The sequence below is a fragment of the Phocoena sinus genome, chromosome 16 (assembly GCF_008692025.1).
Source record: "Phocoena sinus isolate mPhoSin1 chromosome 16, mPhoSin1.pri, whole genome shotgun sequence".
Taxonomy (NCBI): Eukaryota; Metazoa; Chordata; class Mammalia; order Artiodactyla; family Phocoenidae; genus Phocoena; species Phocoena sinus.
The window spans coordinates 19,212,022-19,230,574 of record NC_045778.1 but is presented as its reverse complement, the minus strand read 5'-3'; the positions used below and the strand labels follow the sequence as shown (position 1 = coordinate 19,230,574).

At 37.1% G+C, this 18,553-nt stretch overlaps 1 protein-coding gene across 1 annotated transcript in view; it reads left to right on the top strand.

Annotated features, from left to right (window-relative positions):
- The window catches only part of CTNNA3 (catenin alpha 3), a 1,597,197-nt gene that overhangs the window by 1,185,978 nt on the left and 392,666 nt on the right, over positions 1-18,553 (top strand). The window contains exon 12 of the mRNA XM_032609210.1: positions 10,139-10,339. Coding sequence (XP_032465101.1) covers positions 10,139-10,339 — 201 coding nt within the window. The remainder of the gene's footprint in view (positions 1-10,138; positions 10,340-18,553) is intronic.

Sequence of the window (18,553 nt, the reverse complement as noted above, 5' to 3'; positions counted from 1 at the left end):
GGTAAGATGATACAGCTACTTCGGAAGGCAGTTTGGCAGTTTCTAACAAAGCTAAACAAACGTATGGATACCAAGAGGGAAGGGGAGATGGGATGAACTGGTAGATTGGGATTGACATACATACACTATTGATACTATGTATAAAATAGATAACTAATGAGAACCTACTGTACAGCACAGAGAATGCTACTCAGTGCTCTGTGGTGACCTAAATGGGAAGGAAATCCCAAAAAAAAGGGGATATATGTATACATATAGCTGATTCATTTGCTGTACAGTAGAAACTAATACAACGTTGTAAAGCAACTATATTCCAATAAAAATTAAAAAAAAACACCGTAAACATACTCGTAACATATGACCTAACAATCACCACACTCCTTGGTATTTACCAAAATAAAATGAAAAGTTACATCCATACAAAGACATGCACATAGATGTTTATAGCAGCTTTATTCATAATTGCCAAAAACTGCATGCAAGCAAGATGTCCTTCAGTAGGTAAATGAGTAAGTAAACTGTGGCACATCCACACAATGGAATATCATCCAGTGCTAAAATGAAATAAGCCAACAAGCCACGGAGGAAACTTACACGCATATTACTAAATGAAAGAAGCCAATCTGAAAAAGATACATACTGTATGATTCCAATTATGTGACATTCTGAAAAATGCAAAACTGTGGAGACAGTAAAAAGGCCAGGGGTTGCATGGGGGATAAATAAATAGGCAGAGCACAGAGGACTTTTAGGGCACTGCAGCTGTTCTGTGTGATACTACGATGGTGGATATATGTCATTATACCTTTGTTCAAACCCAAGAACAAAGGTGTGAAATCTAATGTTTGGACTCTGGGTGATAATATTGTGTCAGTGTAGCTTCATGGACAGTAAAAAATGTACTACTCTGGTTGGGGATGTTGATAATGGGGAGGCTGTGCATGAGTGGGTAAGTAACCTTTGTACTTTCTGCTCAATTTTGCTGTGAGTGTAAAACTTCCCTTAAAAAGAAAGTTTATTATGTTTTGAAAAAAAATGATAGGTAAGAGACCTACCTCTTAGGACTGTTATAAGAATTTAATGAAATAATGTGCATATATGTTGATTATGATATGCACATTATGGAAAACAGGCATTCCAAAATTATTTGTTAAAAACTCAAGGGCTTCCCTGGTGGCGCAGTGGTTGAGAATCTGCCTGCCAATGCAGGGGACATGGGTTCGAGCCCTGGTCTGGGAAGATCCCACATGCCACGGAGCAACTAGGCCCGTGAAACACAACTACTGAGCCTGCACGTCTGGAGCCTGTGCTCCACAACGAGAGAGGCCACCATAGTGAGAGGCCCGCGCACCGCGATGAACAGTGGCCCCCGCTTGCCGCAACTAGAGAAAGCCCTTGCACAGAAACGAAGACCCAACACAGCCATAAATAAATAAATAAATAATAATATCCCCTAATATGCTGATTTATTAAAAAAAAAAAAAAAACTCAAGCAAATTGACCATCAGAGATGTTACTGTGTAAAAGCTAGGAAAGAGTTGGGGAAAGGATCAAACTTTTTCTTAATTATATTCTTGGAAAATTGAAGAATGTTCAAAATTCCTGTCACATTAATTATAGATATCTGTAAATTATGAATGTTATTGAATATGCAAGATTGAACATTATCAGTTTTCTTCCAGTTTAGAAGCTGAATACAGTGCTTGTTAAAGGTCTCAAGTGGACTTGGCACTGAATAGTGAATGTTTCAAGAATCTTCTTTGCTGTTGTAATTGATGAACCAATATTGATTCATTAACTACCTTCTGCAGTTTACATTAGGGTTCACTATGTGTTTTAAATTCTGTGGATTTTACAAATGTAATAATGACATGCATCCATCATGACAGTATCATACAGATTAGTGTCAGTATGCTGAAAATCCTCTGTGTTACATCTATTCATTCCTCCCTTTTTACCCCTGAATCCCTGGCAACCACTGATGTTTTTTTACTGTGTCCATAGTTTTGCCTTTTCCAAAATGTCATATAGTTGGAATACTGCAGTATGTAACCTTTTCATATTGGCTTAATTTATTATCAATATATATTTAAATTTCCTCCATGTCTTTTTGTAGCTTGATAGTTAATTTATTTTCATTGCTGTGTAATATTCCATTGTATCGATGTATAACAGTTTGTTTATCCATTCTCCTGTTGAAGGATATTTTGGTTGCTTCCAGGTTTTGGTAATTATAAGCCAAGCTTCAATAAATGTTCATGTGAAGTTTTTGTGTAGATGTAAGTTTTCACCTCATTTGGGTAAATACCAAGTAGCACAATTGTTGGGTCACATGGTAAGAGCATGTTTGATTTTATAAGAAACTTACAAATTGTCTTTCAGAGTGGCTGTACCATTTTACATTTCCACCAGCAATGAATGAGAGTTCCTGTTGCTTTGTATTCTCCTCAGTGCTTGGTATTCTCAGGGTTCTGAATTTTGGACATTCTAATAGGTGTGTAGTGGTATCTTGTTGTTTTAATTGCAATTCCCTGATGATATGTGATGTTAAGTGTCCTTTCATTTGATTACTTTTCATTTACATGTCTTCTTTGTTTGGGTGTCTTTGTTAGATCTTTTGCCAGTATTTATAGACTTCTTAATTTTTATTGTTGAATTTTAAGAATTCTTTGTAGATTTTAGATACCAGTCCTTTTGCAAATATTTTTTTCTGATCTGTGCTTGCCTTTTCATTCTCTTAACAAACAGTGCCTTTCACAGAGCAGAAGTTTTAAATTTTTATGAAGTCCAATTTGTTAATCTTTCCTTTCATTTTTTATACTTTCAGTGCTATATTTAAAAAGTCATTTCCAAATTCAAGGCTACCTAGATTTTCTCCTAGGAGCTTTAAAGTTTTGTACTTTACATGTAGGTCTATGATTCCACATGTAATTTATCCTTTACATTTTTTCCCCACGGGTAGAAAAAAATACTTGAAAAATTAGTAGCTTCCAAGACAAAATACACAGTCAAAGAATAATTTTCCAAAGCTGAAAGCAAGACTTTTACAAATTTAAAGTGAACAGCTGTCAAAAATTCACTATTGAGAGACACCAAGATGGTAATACTTGTTTAAGGAAAACTGGATAAAGAAATGGTTAAATAAAATTATAACATAAAAAAAAACTGGTTGATGGTCCTATAGAACGGTAAAAATGTAACCTTCAGGATTATGTTTTCTATAAAAATTATTCCCATCTCTATCAGATAAAAATTTATTTGCATTCCTGTGTGACAAGAATTATTTACCTACTATCCCTTTTAACAAAATGAGCATCTACAGAACTGTAAAATCCCTACAGAATTGTAAAACATCCTAACCAATAGTAAACAGCAAGTGGTAAAAAGGTACACACTGCTGGAGAATTAGATATCTGCCAGGTAGGCTTGGTTCACAATGTCTGCCCAGGAGGGCACTGAAGGGACAAGCAGTAGTACCTTTTGCCTATTTCTAAGCTTTTGATAAATTTCTTTACTTCACAGAGAAAACTGTTGTAAGAGCCTACTTGAGACTTATGAAAAGAAATATGAAGACTTCAGTGACTTTGTGTGTGTGTGTGTTTATTTCTATAGAATTGTGTCTGAAAAAAAAAAAAAAGAATTGTGTCTGCATAAGTATTGCAGAATTCCTTTAAGTATAGTTTGGTAAAGAACTAGTTTGGGAATAGCAATCTTTATTTTTCTTTTGATTATTGTCAGAAGTGGGTCAAGTAAGTTTGAGCTGGTTAAAGTCCAATGAAGAATAAATAGCTTATAGTGCAGAGAAACTAGGCAAACTTTTGTGATAAAGGTTAACAAAACTTCGTTAAAATGATGAGATAATTTTGACTATCGTATTTTGGGAAGAATAAAAGGTAATGAAAGAAAGTAATTCTTATCAATATTTTATAATAACTATAAATGGAGTATAACCTTTAAAAATTGTGAATCACTATATTGTACACCTATAACTTATATAATATTAATATTTTACATCAACTATACTTCAATAATTTCTTTTTAATTTTTAAAAAGAAAATTCTTTCTCGTTGCTAGCTTTTAAACCCTTTACAGAAGGGGATTTACCTTTATCTTTTACATCATCTACATTTTCTAACACATAGCAATACTTAGGTTCAGGAAAGGAGACAGAGGAAAGGTTCTAAGGATGTAGAAAAGGGATATGAAATTTCAAAACGTTTTACATTTAGCTATATACATGTTCTTTATTCTCAGAATGGTACTTGCCTAAATATTTATGCAGGATATTAGTTATTTGGAGAACAATCATCATGATCAAATTCTTACTAAAAATATTTTGGCCACCTTTAAGTAGATACATAAACAACAATTAACTTATATACTGGTGTATTCCATTGGCTTTATATCTTCTTTTTTGGGGGGCGGGGAGTGAAGGAGAAAAATTACTGTGTAGTTGCCTGTGTAGTGAATTTTAAATTTACAGGTAGAGATTCAGGTGTGCAAAATTGAAACATTTTCTTATACTTAGTTAAATCTCTGAGCTCAAATACAATGGGTTGCTAAACTTAATCTTGCCGATTTAAGAAACTCAATCTCTTTTGGCTTATAATTCAGTCTCTTTAGGAAAAAGTTTCCTCTTTAGAAAAATATTCTTTTCTCTCTTCTCCTTTCCTCCTTAGCATTTTGTTTTACATATGCAGATATCAGGGGAGGAAACAGTTGGTGGTAGATTATTCCCCATTCAATGGATTGTAGCATAAACCTCTTCAGGCTTTGCCATTGATATATTCGAAGCCCAGCTTTGGGAATTAAAAGAAAGCAACTTTAAGTGTGGCTTTTGCGAATAAAATGTCCTTCTACTTTAGGTCTGTTCTTTGGGTTATGGATTTATAAAATTCTGCTTTGTATGTTGTTTTCTACTTTCCCTGAGGCAAGTTCTAGCTTTAATTGTAGAAAACTGAAGAATTAGGGAAAAAATCGTCGAAAAAAATTTAAAATATATTTCAAAATCTTATTGTGCTACACTTGCTGCGATGACTGAAGATGGAGCCACCCACAGAAGTCTGCAACAAATGAAATGTCTTGCAGTCTAAGATCAGTTCCTTTATTGCCCTCTTTATTACTGTTTTCCAGCATAATAAAAATCATCCTTTGCATCTCAGGATAGCTATAAAATGAGTGACAGTAATTGCTAGTCAGTCATTCAGCTATTCTCTGCTCTTAAAATAATGTACTTCAGGATTTGCAGTAATACTAGGACATTTCACCCCTCACCCCAAATCAAATGTTAAGCTGACACTTTGAAACGATTAAGACAAATCTTCAATCAATCCTTCAAAACATATACTACAGTTGACCCTTGAACAACATGGGTTTGAACTGCGCAGGTCCACTTTTATGAGGATATTTTTCAACAGTAAATATCACAGTACTACACCGTCCATGGTTAGCTGAATCTGCAGAGGAGCTGGGGATACGGAGGGCCAACTATTGACACAAGTTATACACGAGTTAGCGCCAGCATTGTTCAACGGTCAACTGTTTTCCAAGTGTACTTGTTTTATAATAACGTATTTTCTTTCTTTTAAACCTCATTGTAAAACTTATGTAATTGTTAAATCCAAGTACATGTGCAGTTGAGAAAAAAAATAAATTGGAGGTAGAGTTCCTAATGATTTTTTCTGCGTCTAATGAGTGAACTCATTCCATCAGCAAAGACTTAAGAGAGATGTCAGTAGAAAGTTTTATGCAAAGTATTTGGTGTTTTATTTCTTTCCCATAGGTGTGGATTTATATATCTAGACATAAAAACTCAAGCTATCATGAAGGCCTTTTTAACTACTTAAGTTCACCTTAAATAAAGAAATACTTGTTTTTAAGACATTAGCTTAATGTTTAGTTACTGTGTATATGGGAGGTGCCCAATATTTTTTTTCTTTTTCTGGTACTCTGTGTTTAGAATTTCATGCAAATAATTGTTGCTGGCATTTTGTGAAACATTCAGAATAATGGGGAAGTGTCACAATAATGGAAATCTTGCAAACCTTTCCTAATGCTTCTGCGCTATATTTAATCTTAGTAATTCAAAAGATCATTTAGTCATCATCTCCGATGTTCTCAATATAGCTGCTTCAGATAAGCGCTGGGTATATGCTTCTTGTCATTTATTTTCCTTATTTTTTATATTGTATATTTTCGTGTAAGGTTTTTATTTCCATATCTGACCTTAACTCTATGGTTCTTCAACATAATTAACACCAGGGCTTCTGATCGTGTTGCACAATCTAAAGCAATAACCACACAGACTTCTATAAGGCCAAGCAAAACAGAATCAGAAAAACTCTTACTGTATATTTTATTCTCCATTTAAAGTAATAAAATAAATTGTGAAGCATATATATCATTGTTTTATAGAAGTGAACATTCATTGTTAGTGAATATTTTTTGTATTTTTTCCAGTGAAAAATTCATAGGAAGAAAACAGTTTGTGACAGCTACGATTTCACCTTTAATTAAACAGAAATTACTGAGTTTATTTGATAATTAATTTTCCAAAAATGAACAATGTTTTTTCTTTCCTAAATATCTTTTCACTTTCACAGAACTGAGAAAAACAGCTCTGCAATCTAAAATTAAGCACCTTTAGTGAATACAGATTAAACATGCATTGAATACATATATATTGTGTTTGCTTTTAAAAAAACTTACCAACATACTTTGGAAAATAACAGCTTCTTAATGTGTCATTAAAGGGCACATCTGTGGATTTTTAAAAAACTGATCACTATTACGCCTTCCACATTTATACTTGTACTTCAGTTCCAAGGGAAACATGAAGATGATGATACACATGTGCTTTCTGTTGAGATGGGACTGTGCCTCGATTTATTACAGGCCTTCGTGACACATTCATAACTGAATGCTACAAATTAGGTTAAAACTCCAGTGAATTTATAATGAAGGTTTTCAGTACTTAATCTTTTTCATGCAAATGAACTTACTGTCCTTAATGTGGCTTAAATTGACTAATTTTAAGGCTACAGAAATGTGTCTACCAATGTTCATAATCCATGATTTAGGATTTAGACAAAATAACGTACTGTTCCCAGGTGCATCTTATAAGAAGACTTCATTCATTCATTCAACAAACATTCTGGTTAACCTAACAGGTGCTATGTACTGTACCAATGGCTAGATACCTCAAGGAATAAGATAAAATTCCTGCACTCATATATATTTGTTAGTCTACTAGAGAGATAGTTTCATCAGTATATCACTAAAACACAGAAAGAAGCTCTGATGAAAACATACAAACCATTTTATGTGAACCCCAAACAACTTGGAAAAAAAGTTTGCCTTGTTCTAGGTCAGCATGGATTTCCTGAGGCAGGACATTTAACTAGTGTTTTAAAAGAATAGTAAGGGGCTTCCCTGGTGGCGCAGCGGTTGAGAATCTGCCTGCTAATGCAGGGGACACGGGTTCGAGCCCTGGTCTGGGAAGATCCCACATGCCGCAGAGCAACTAGGCCCGTGAGCCACAACTACTGAGCCTGCACGTCTGGAGCCTGTGCTCTGCAACAAGAGAGGCCACGATAGTGAGAGGCCCGTGCACCGCGATGAAGAGTGGTCCCCACTTGCCACAACTAGAGAAAGCCCTCGCACAGAAACGAAGACCCAACACAGCCAAAAATAAATAAATAAACAAATGTGGGGTTTAAAGAAAAAAGAATATTTTTTAAAAAAACCCAAAAAAAAAAAAAAAAAAAAAAGAATAGTAAGGAATTCCCTGGTGGTCCAGTGGTTAGGACTCTGCCCTTTCACTGCAGGGGGTATGGGTTTGGTCCCTGGTAGGGGAACTAAGATCCTGCAAGCCATGAGGCATGGCCAAAAAAAAAGAAGAATAGTAGGAGTTGAGCAAGCAGACGAGAGGGGATTGGCAATTACGATACTGTGATTTAGAATAAGAATATATCTTTGGTCTTTTCCTGTTTCTGGCACAGAACTCCTAAAACCCTTGGAATATACTGAGTGATGAGGGCCATAAAGCTGTCTTTTGTATGTTAATGAGATGACTTTGGGACCAACCCCCACCATAGGATGGGGGCTGGTTGACAGGGCAACCAACCACGTGATTAGAACTTTTAGTTCCACCCCTTGACCTCTGGGAAGGGTAGAGGGGCTGGAGGCTGAATCAGTTGCCAACAGCCAGTGATTTAATCAATCATGCCTATGTAATGAAGCCTCCATAAAATCCCAAAAGGATGGGTTTTGGAGAGCTTCTAGGTTGGTGATAGCATGTAGATTTGGGGAGAGTGGCATGCCTGGAGAGGGCATGGGGCTCTGGGCCTTTCCCCATACCTTACCCTCTGCGTCTCTTCCATCTGGCTGGTCCTGAGTTATAAAAGTTAAATCTAGTAAGTAAAATGGTTCTCTGAGTTCTGTGAGCTACTCTAAGCAAAATAATCAAACCTAAAAAGGAGGTTGTGGGAACCTCTGATTTATAGCTAGTCGGTCAGAAATATATGTAACAACCTGAAGTTGGACCAGCGTCTGAAGTCCAGAAGGGGGGAACCTTCAACTTGTAGCAGAAGCACAGGTAACGATCTAGGCTTTTGACTGGTGTCTGTAGCGGGGTGGGAAGGGGCAGTCTTGTGGGACTAAACCCTTAACCTGTGGAATCTGATGCTATCTCCAGGTAGATGGTGTCAGAATTGAGTTGAATTACAGGTCACCCAGCTGGTGTACAGAGAGTTGCTTGTTGTTGTGGGGAAGCCCCCCCCCCCACCCCACACACACACGTTGACATTGGGTCCAGGAACCCAAAAGAACAGTCTAGGTCAAGGTTCTAATATGCCCACAGGCACAGAGGCATGAAAAAACATGGCAGATTTGGAAAATTGTAAAATACATATAACTAAAGCATGAGGGACCTGCAGAGGAATAGTAGACATCAGGTCTAAGAAGTTCACCAACGACCATATTCTTTGACGGTCTGGATATTATGCTCTACAAAATAAGAGGAAGGTGTGACTCTGCAAGGAAATAGCTTTATGAATACCTGTCTTGTGTAGCTTACCTGCAGAAAGTCAGCAAATCCAGGGAGAGGGAGAGGGAGAGATAGGGGGAGAAGGGGAGGGGGAGGGGGAAGGAGAAGTTAACAATATGTTCTGGAATTACTGAGGCCTTTTTGTTGTAGTTGTTTTCTCTGTGTGTTTTGAAGTAGTAGAGTCTTTAAAGATTTGGGGTGGGGATTCATTTAATAAAAATAGAAACCATTTCTTTAGTATTCTTTTAATTTCTTAGAAATATCATTGCCCATGCTTATTGATATTCTACATATTTACTCAGCTCCACTCATTAGTTTTATTCCGGGAGTATTAATCATTTTATAGAAAAAGTAAACATTGTTGGACTATACTAATAACTCCCAGCGGTCTTCATGCCTTAATCATGCAAAGAAGGAAGGAGAGAAAGAGGTCTGGAGATACTCTTCAGAGTGAGCAAATTTCTCTGGGATTCATTTACTTCAAATCAGTCGATCTTTTTAAAGCCCTTTTTATATATGTCTTTTCACAGATGTAGTGAGGTTATTGCTTTACAGTATAAAATTATATATTTCACCGTTCTCATCATTTGCTAATTTATAGTATTTCTGTAATTGTGTTAAATATCGTACATCAGTGAACATTAGTTGAATGGAACACCATAGTTATTTTTCTATATATTTAGGGCGGGTGATTTTTTTAAGAGTTTCATAATCTGCATAGTATTGTACTTAATCAGGATTAAGTATTCCATCATTATACATTTTATTTTTGTTTCAATCTAGAATCTTTCCTTAATTTCCATCTGTAAGTCACTCAAATCTAAAATCTAATCTACTGGGACTAGAATCTAAAATAAGATGCAATCTGTAAAATTTGCCGATAAAAATGCAAAATTTTTGTTTTACAAGATGAGCTATTGAAAAAGGTATAAGCAAAGTCACATCTGTATTTTTTCTTCTTAGTTGTCAATGTCTTTTATTCCCAATGTGCACATTATCCGCAACCAGAAATTAACATGAATTATAGTATGCTAGATTTGTGTGATTAAAAAAAAAAAAAACACGAAACTAATTTGACCTGTTTACTTACAGAGAGCCATATCCTAGAAGATGTCAACAAATGTATCATAGCCTTGAGAGACCAGGATGCTGATAATTTAGATCGAGCTGCAGGTGCTATCAGAGGACGGGCTGCAAGAGTTGCTCACATTGTCACAGGTGAAATGGACAGTTACGAGCCAGGAGCTTACACAGAAGGTGTGATGAGAAATGTTAACTTCCTGACAAGTACTGGTAAGTCTCTGTCCCCAATAACAGCTGCTCTCTTCCTGACATTTGCATCTACATAGCTACCAAATATTCATACATATGGAAAGGAGATCTCAGTCTGTGTGGCTTGTTTTGAAATAGATTGCTCTACTATCTGATAGGGGCTTGCATCCTGTGGTTGTGTGATTTGAAATTTATCTCTGGGAAGTAAATATATTCACTGGAGAAAAAAGGCTTTTTTTTTTTTTTTTTTTTTTTTTTTTTTTTTTTTTTTTTTTTTTTATTTTGCGGTACGTGGGCCTCTCACCGTTGTGGCCTCTCCCGTTGCGGAGCACAGGCTCCAGATGCGCAGGCTCCAGATGCGCAGGCTCAGCGGCCATGGCTCCCGGGCCCAGCCGCTCCGCGACATGTGGGATCTTCCCGGACCGGGGCACGAACCCGTGTCCCCTGCATCGGCAGGCGGACTCCCAACCACTGCGCCACCAGGGAAGCCCAGAAAAAAGGCTTTTATACATATATGCATTATATAAATTACCCACAGGCCTTTAGCCACTTATGAATGTTTAGTAATGCTAGAGTTGGTAGGAGATATAATTAGGCCAGATGCGGTAAGTATGTAATAGTTTCCAAGCTCTCTCTTAGCTGTCTGATTGGTACCCCCCAGGTTTCTGTTTACATTGCTTAAACAGAGCAAACTTGTCCTACGTTTCCAGAGAAATGCTTTCTACCTTCTTTTGCAATCTGTTTGCAAAACACTGTTTTGTTCTTTCACATAATCTTTGATTACTTAAGAAATACCAGACCAGGATTTTGTTTTGGTTGCAGCACCGAAGTTAATATTTTCTGAAATCAGCTAATAAGTGCTTAGTTTTTTTTTTTTTTTTTTTTTTTTTTATGCGTTACGCGGGCCTCTCACTGCTGTGGCCTCTCCCGTTGCGGAGGACAGGCTCCGGACGCGCAGGCTCAGCGGCCACGGCTCACGGGCCCAGCCGCTCCGCGGCACGCGGGATCCTCCCAGACCGGGGCACGAACCCGCGTCCCCTGCATCGGCAGGCGGACTCTCAACCACTGCGCCACCAGGGAAGCCCCAAGTGCTTAGTTTTTGAATCACACATTAAAATAGCATTCTTATTTTAGCACTGTTATTAACATTTCTCCCAGACACTTACAGAACATTCAAAGAAGCATTTAAATTCATATGAATTCAAAAACAGTGGATACAATTTGAATGAGGGCAGCCAACCATCTTTAGAAGTCATCATGGCAGTAGTTTTTCTTGTGAAAAGCCCTTGTAATCGGTGAAAACCTCAGGCTGAATTTTTCTTATTAATTACTTCATAAGAGGAGAGTGACAGTGGACCCATGATTCCTAAAATATTTGAAATTCCATACTTAAGTCATTGATCCTACCTAGAGAATTGTTCATATTATGCATGGGGCATATTACGTTTGGATGTACATACTTGTGAAAGGGGTAGAAGGGATGGAGATGGGTGATTTGGGGGGAGAGGAAGCTGCTTCTTGAAATTAACAAAGATAAGCTTATCAGCAGTTGAATAGCCTTCATTAGGGAATAGTTCTGAAGAGCTATACCACAAGGTAGGCTTGGCAAGTTTTGTAGAGAACTGATGACTAGTGTTGCTCTTTTCCTAGCATGTTGATACAGAACTCATTAATGAATCTTGGCGCATGGCTTTCTCAGTATCTCTTTAAAAATATTTCTAAAACAGTGAAATTCTTAAGATATACTAAGGAAAGATGAAGGAGGTGTATTTGCAACTCTTGATATGATATTTCTATACTACTCAAAAGTCACTGGTGTCACGAATAGGGTACAGGGTAGTTGCTTTATCAGTGAGGTGTGGCGATACATTTACTTGCTTAAGGAGATAATTGTGTTAGAGTAGTTCAGCATCTCTTCCCTAAACTAAATTTAGCTGGTCCTTTCCTGTTGGTCAAAATCAAGTACAGAGTTCTCTGATTTTTTTCTACCTTCTGGGGATAGAATTGTAAGTAAAAAGAAGAAGGCATCAGTGATTCTCCTTTTAGCCAGTGAAAAATGTCCTATAGGGAACTGACTAAAGTCTACCAAAATTGTACCTACACCTTGTTTCTGTCTCAGTTTTGTAATCGTATTGGTAATGTCTTGTGAACACACTCTTATAGTCACCATGTCTGTATGAGGTACTAAGTTTATAGTTTTATTCTCTATAGTATAGCGCCCATATCTGGACTTCATACGCAAAGAAGTGGAAGTGAAATTTTGAAGTGTCCAGAATGTGAAATGTGTTGTGGGAACACTCCATTCACAATCAATTCTTATAATCTGAAATCAGAAAACAAAAATGAAACAAAGTTATTTACACATTTAATTACAATTTTGTCAATACCTGTATGATTTATGATGACCTTACAAAATAACTAACCAATATGGCTACATTATCATTCAATCAGAAGAGAGAGAAATCCTTTTTCCTCTAATTACTTGTATGTAACTTTAATTGAAATTCTCCAGGTAAATTATGTCCTGTACCCCAAATACAAATACAATAAATATGGAATAATGCTGGGTTATTCTGGATAAGTCACATCTTATTAGTAATATAACAGTATAGTTTATGATTTTCCAATTTTGTCGTTTTAGTTTTTTAGATACTTTTTGGCTTATCTTAAAATCTTCTCATTTTGGGTTTTTTATGTCTAATTTCAAACTTTTCTGCAAACAGCTTTCCTTGAAATTTATCAAAAGCATTCCTCACTAAAGGGAATTCTGAGCAATAAATTAGATGAAAATGCTAATTTGATCAGTTTGATCTTAACCAAAGCTAAAATATGTGAGCATTTTCTCTCCCATAGAGATATTGTCTATGAAAAATACTTCCAACTATTCTATCCTCCACAATTAAGTAACAGAAGATGTTCATCTTTGTTCACATCTGCCCATAACTTGGACTTACTATTTATAAATAATCATCAAATTAAATAATTCAAAATGTCATGTTTTATGTTATGAAGCCTTAATAGTTCATATTTTAGCAAGTGAATGGTCTGTATATGTGGCCTGTTTTTCTTTCTTTCTTTTCCTTTTATGCAGTTCTCAGGTCTTAACCCTTTTTCCGAAAATAACTCAATAAGGAGCTATTGTGAATTGTTCTTATTAATGAGACGTTCTTATCTTTGCACAATTTGCCTTTAAAGTACTGTCATCAATGATGAAACCTAAGTCATACTTCTCTAAATCACAAAGAATGTTTTTGGAACATTGCACCTTTGCTTTTAATCAGACTTTGTGGCTCATTAGCACATTTTCAAGATTTGTTGATCTTCTAAGTGTTTTATCAGCACTTAGAGAAGCCCTGTTACATTGCAGGATTTGCATTGTTCATAAAATCAACCAGCTGGTTTTCAGTGAAGTGTAGGCAACATCTGGAATGCTGCATTTCATTCAGACTGAGGCGGAGTATTGTAATCTCCAACAAGCCTTCTGGATTGCAATGTGAAGGCTTAGAAGTTGTATACCTAACATCAATTTCAGTTTTTTCACACTAGGCTGGGAGAAAACCTAAACCAAGAGTGGACACACATAATATTTTTTGTAAGTGATTTATGAATTCTATCAATTCAGAAATCAGCAGGACCCAAAGCATCTTTTGCAAACACTCAAACTCCACCTGGTTTCAAAGTCAGCTAGGCTCATGGACCAAAACACAACAAACACACAGATGAACCTGACCAAGACATCCTGGTGGCCTCCAACATTGGCAGCTGGTGGTGATGGCAAATAAAGTGTCATTCATCAAGTACTCTTTCAGGCCCAAACTTGAACCCTTTCCCCTGTTAGAGTGGAGAAGAGTCGTATAGCTGCAATTTTTCTTCTTGAAGGCAAATGAGACAGTTGAGAACAATTTAGAGCCAATAAATATTTCCAAATTTTTGTTGTAAATTTTTCTTGTGACCGGTTGAAACAATGGATAGACTTTTAAGATGAATTTCTCTAAAAAACATTTTTAAAACTTTAATAGCAGTTAGTAATTCCGATCAATTTCCTTCATTTAATAGTTTTCATATACAAATAGCCTGCATTCTTGTAGCCTAATTAAAACATTTTTTAGCTACTGTCCTTATGTTGCATCTCTGTCTATAATCTTAAATGGCTATAGGATATAAAACAGAAGCTTTAGTTCCAGCAGTCTTTGCCCACTACCGTCCAGCAGAGGTTGCAACTCAGTGGTCCACATACTGGATGTGATTCATTGTGACTCAGAGAATTCTTATGTGTCCAGTAGAGTTTTGACCAACAAAGTTTTATGTTTTATTATAAGAATTACTTTCTAATTATATATATGAATATATATACATATACACATATACATACATATATATATATATATCCAGATTAATGGCCTTTCGTAACAAATTGGAGGGTCTGGCAACACTAGAGCAGAGTTTACCATGGAAACGAAAATGGCTGGAGCTTAGTAGTGTCTTTCTTTTGGTTGAGACTGGGCCATAGTCTCCTTTATTACCTCTCATTATATGCCCAGTCTGCTTTGCTCACTTAATATACCTACCTGAACTTTGTAGGCGTTTGAATTCACCTAAACGTGAATTTCTGTTTTTTTCTTCCTAGCATGGGCCGAAAGTCACCTTCTACTCCATCTAAGTTGTTGCTTTCACAATCACATGGGCATACCAGGATCATTTCTGCCTTTAGGTCTTGTCCATGCTGTACCTGTCATTTTGAATACCCTTGCGCCTTATTTATCACATCAAATTTTATCCACCTTTCAAGAAACAGCTCATACCCCCATGTACTCTAGAAACCTTTTTTTTACTCTCTCTGGAAATAGTGAGCTCTTCTTGGTCTCCTGTGCTGTAGATTTTAAAGGACTTGCCACTCAGGTACATTGTTACAGGCAACTATATGTTACCGATGAACTCTTCAGGTACATTTATATAGAAATGACTTTTCTTTCAAAACAGAAGTTAAGTTATAGGAGAAAAGAAAACTTGTATTGTTTCTCTTTGCATCTCTTCCAAAGCCTACCATAATGTCTCGCATGTGCTAGATTAAAATGAAACAGAACAAAACAACTCTTGAATTGAACCTATATGCTTATGCTAATTTTATTCCAGCAGTGAAACACCTTTTCTTCTCTACTGGCCCTCTACAGTTATAATTATTCTTTATAACTTTCTCAAATGCCACCACCTTTACAAAGGAGCTTCTGATTCCCTTTCAGTTAGAATTAATTGCTCCATTACCTGTGTTACCATGGATGAGCTTATCCTCTAGTTAATGCTTATATCACTTTGCCTTGTATCATAATCAGCCATTTACATACGAGTTTCTCCCACTAGATTGTAACATACTTAAAGGTAGATACCACACTTTATTTATTTTCGTATTTCCCAATAGCATTTTATACATTGTAGGAGTACTCAAGTCCTTCTCCCAGTTTTAAATTTAAAATTCATTGTAACATTATACTGTGACACATTGTACTACAGTTAAGCAAGAGGACAAGTTATCATCTCAGTTTGTGGGGAAAGAAAACAAAAACAAAAAAACAAAACCCAAGAGCAGTGGCCTATGTCAAAGGCTGGGGCAGAGAAAAGATCAGGGAGATGCTTCATTACTGTCCAGAGTCAGATATTAGCCATTTTCAGAGAACTTCGGATCAGATTCTTAAAAGGTTCTTCAGCAAGCTTTTGAACAAGAGATCATGACTTTTGTATAAACAATTACTTCCAGGAACCATCCTTGAACTGCATCTGTTGAAAGATCCCACTAAACCTATTTTCACTAATGGTTCCAGCAAATCCCTCTAAAGGGTAGCAGCCGTGCCTTCAAATTCAGAAGCATATGCTGGCAAACTTCCTCCCCCTGGTAGCAGTCTGAGACAGGCCTCTGGGATTATGCACTTTCTTCCTTTTGGCTTCAGCCCTAATCTGACACCCTTTAACACAGTTAGTCAGAGAGCATTAATAAACCACTTCTATCTGCATATCACTTGGCCAGCCTGCATAACCAGTGTCTTCTTGTTGGTGATGCCAAAATCAAAAGTTAAATGACAATTTAGCCTCTTTAAAGAAGAGTAAGATCCCCTGGCCTTAGAAGTACTGCTGCTGCTGCAGAAGTTTGGCACTTTGAACTAACATTGTGAATTGAAGAAAGAAGCTTCTGGAGCTTCTGAGTGGAAAACCTGTTTTTTTGTCCAAAGAGACCTGGATTTGAATAGGACCCAGATCTAGTGAGCGGGCTGAGGGTACTTACTTATCTTGACGTTTTAAGTTATTGGAAATATAAACTTGTCAGATAAAAAGTGCCATCAAAACTGAAATCCCCTACGTGTACTGGGTAATGCAAAGGCTTTTTTGGACATTTTTGGTATAGTTAGATCCTAAGAAAGGTAGGTACGTGGAATAATCTAAAAAGCCACTGTTAGTACTGTCCTTATTAATAAAAAGAATGCGTTCTGACACACTAGTAGACATTTTATTGTCAAGGAAGGAAATGGTATAGCGGGCTTAAGGGTGGATTTCAGACAGTCATAAAGAGGGGCTGATACATTCCCAAATCTGGAAAATATAAAATATGGAACTGTGAAGCTGATGCTAAATGAAGGATAGATTAAAAATAGATGAGCTGAAATGGCATGGGTTAAAAGGAAGGGATCATTGGGAAAGTAAGTGGAGAATTAGAACATGCTGTGTGGATAATTCACCGTGAGAGATATTGTAGAGCTCTTGTGTCTTCTTTAACCCTAGAACTCCTATTACCAGCCTCAGATGCATGTTCTATAGCCAAAGAAGACATGATCTGGTAAGAGAAATAGGCCACACCTTTCTTTCTAATCTTATTTTTACATACTGTCTGTAAAAAACGAATTCAGATTTATTTTATGGGCCTTTATATGGTAGGAATAGGTAGGAAGTAAAATAACCTAACGAAAGTGGTTTAGGCATGAAGTCCCAGTTTCAGCTCTAGATGCAAACAACAGAATCTGACTATAAACCAACACATATGCACAGGAAGGCTAGAGAACAAGAGAAAACAGACAGACTGCAAGGGATGCTGAATATAAGAACCGGTTGGTCATTCCCAGGGAGCATTTGTTTGAGCTGCCATTCCAGACCTCAGTGAACATCTAATGCCATTATTGGCATCATAACATGATGACACTGGACCCTACAGATGCTACTTTCATTTGCCACCAGATTCCAGATACTTCCACCACAGAAATAAATTCCAAGCCAATCCCTGCTTTTGCCTCGCTCTCCCTGAATTCAGCTTCCTGAGCAGATGCATCATGGTAGCAGAATTTAAATCATATGCCCACACCTTGATGGTCAGCATGGAGGGGAGCCACAAGTACTGGCTTTTGAGCTTCTCTGGAGACAACATTTTCTGCCTCAGTTAGATTCTCATACTGGCAGATTTCTTGGCACAGAAAGGGCTTTGGAGTCTGTGAGCAAAGGGAGATGGCAGTGGCAAGGAGCACAAGAGGAGTAGCATCAAAAAGGAAGTGAAAGGGGGGCTTCCCTGGTGGCGCAGTGGTTGAGAGTCCGCCTGCCAATGCAGGGGACACGGGTTCATGCCCCGGTCTGGGAAGATCCCACATGCCGCAGAGCGGCTGGGCCCGTGAGCCATGGCCGCTGAGCCTGCGTGTCCGAAGCCTGTGCTCCGCAACGGGAGAGGCCACGACAGTGAGAGGCCCGCGTACCGCCAAAAAAAAAAAAACAGGGAGTGAAAGGACCCAGAGAAGGGAAATTGAGTACTGATTTTCCAACTTGGTTGGTCATCATCTGTATTGGAACAATGGAAATGCTTCCATCCGTTATCACCCAAATAGGAGCATGGCCTTTCAGCAGCTTGTTTCCAAACCCATTTCTTTAAGATGGTTTATGAAGTTTAAAAAATAAGCATAAAACCATGCTTTATGCCTGGTGGTTTTATTAGATGAGGTATTATGACACCACTTTAAATCTAAGTGTTTCAGGGATGATGTGCCTTAGAATATACAATGTGAATGTGATTCTATTACCAAGATAGTGGCAAGATAAACATACAGGTGTCCATGAAGTTTTGTGAAAAGTAGAAAAATGGATCATTCAGGGGTTTCTTCTTTTTTTCTTTCTTTAACGACAGTAATGACAAAAACTTAACAGGCCTGTAATCCTATATTGTTCAAATACAGTAATATTGTACCAAACTATATCATTTTATTTTAAACC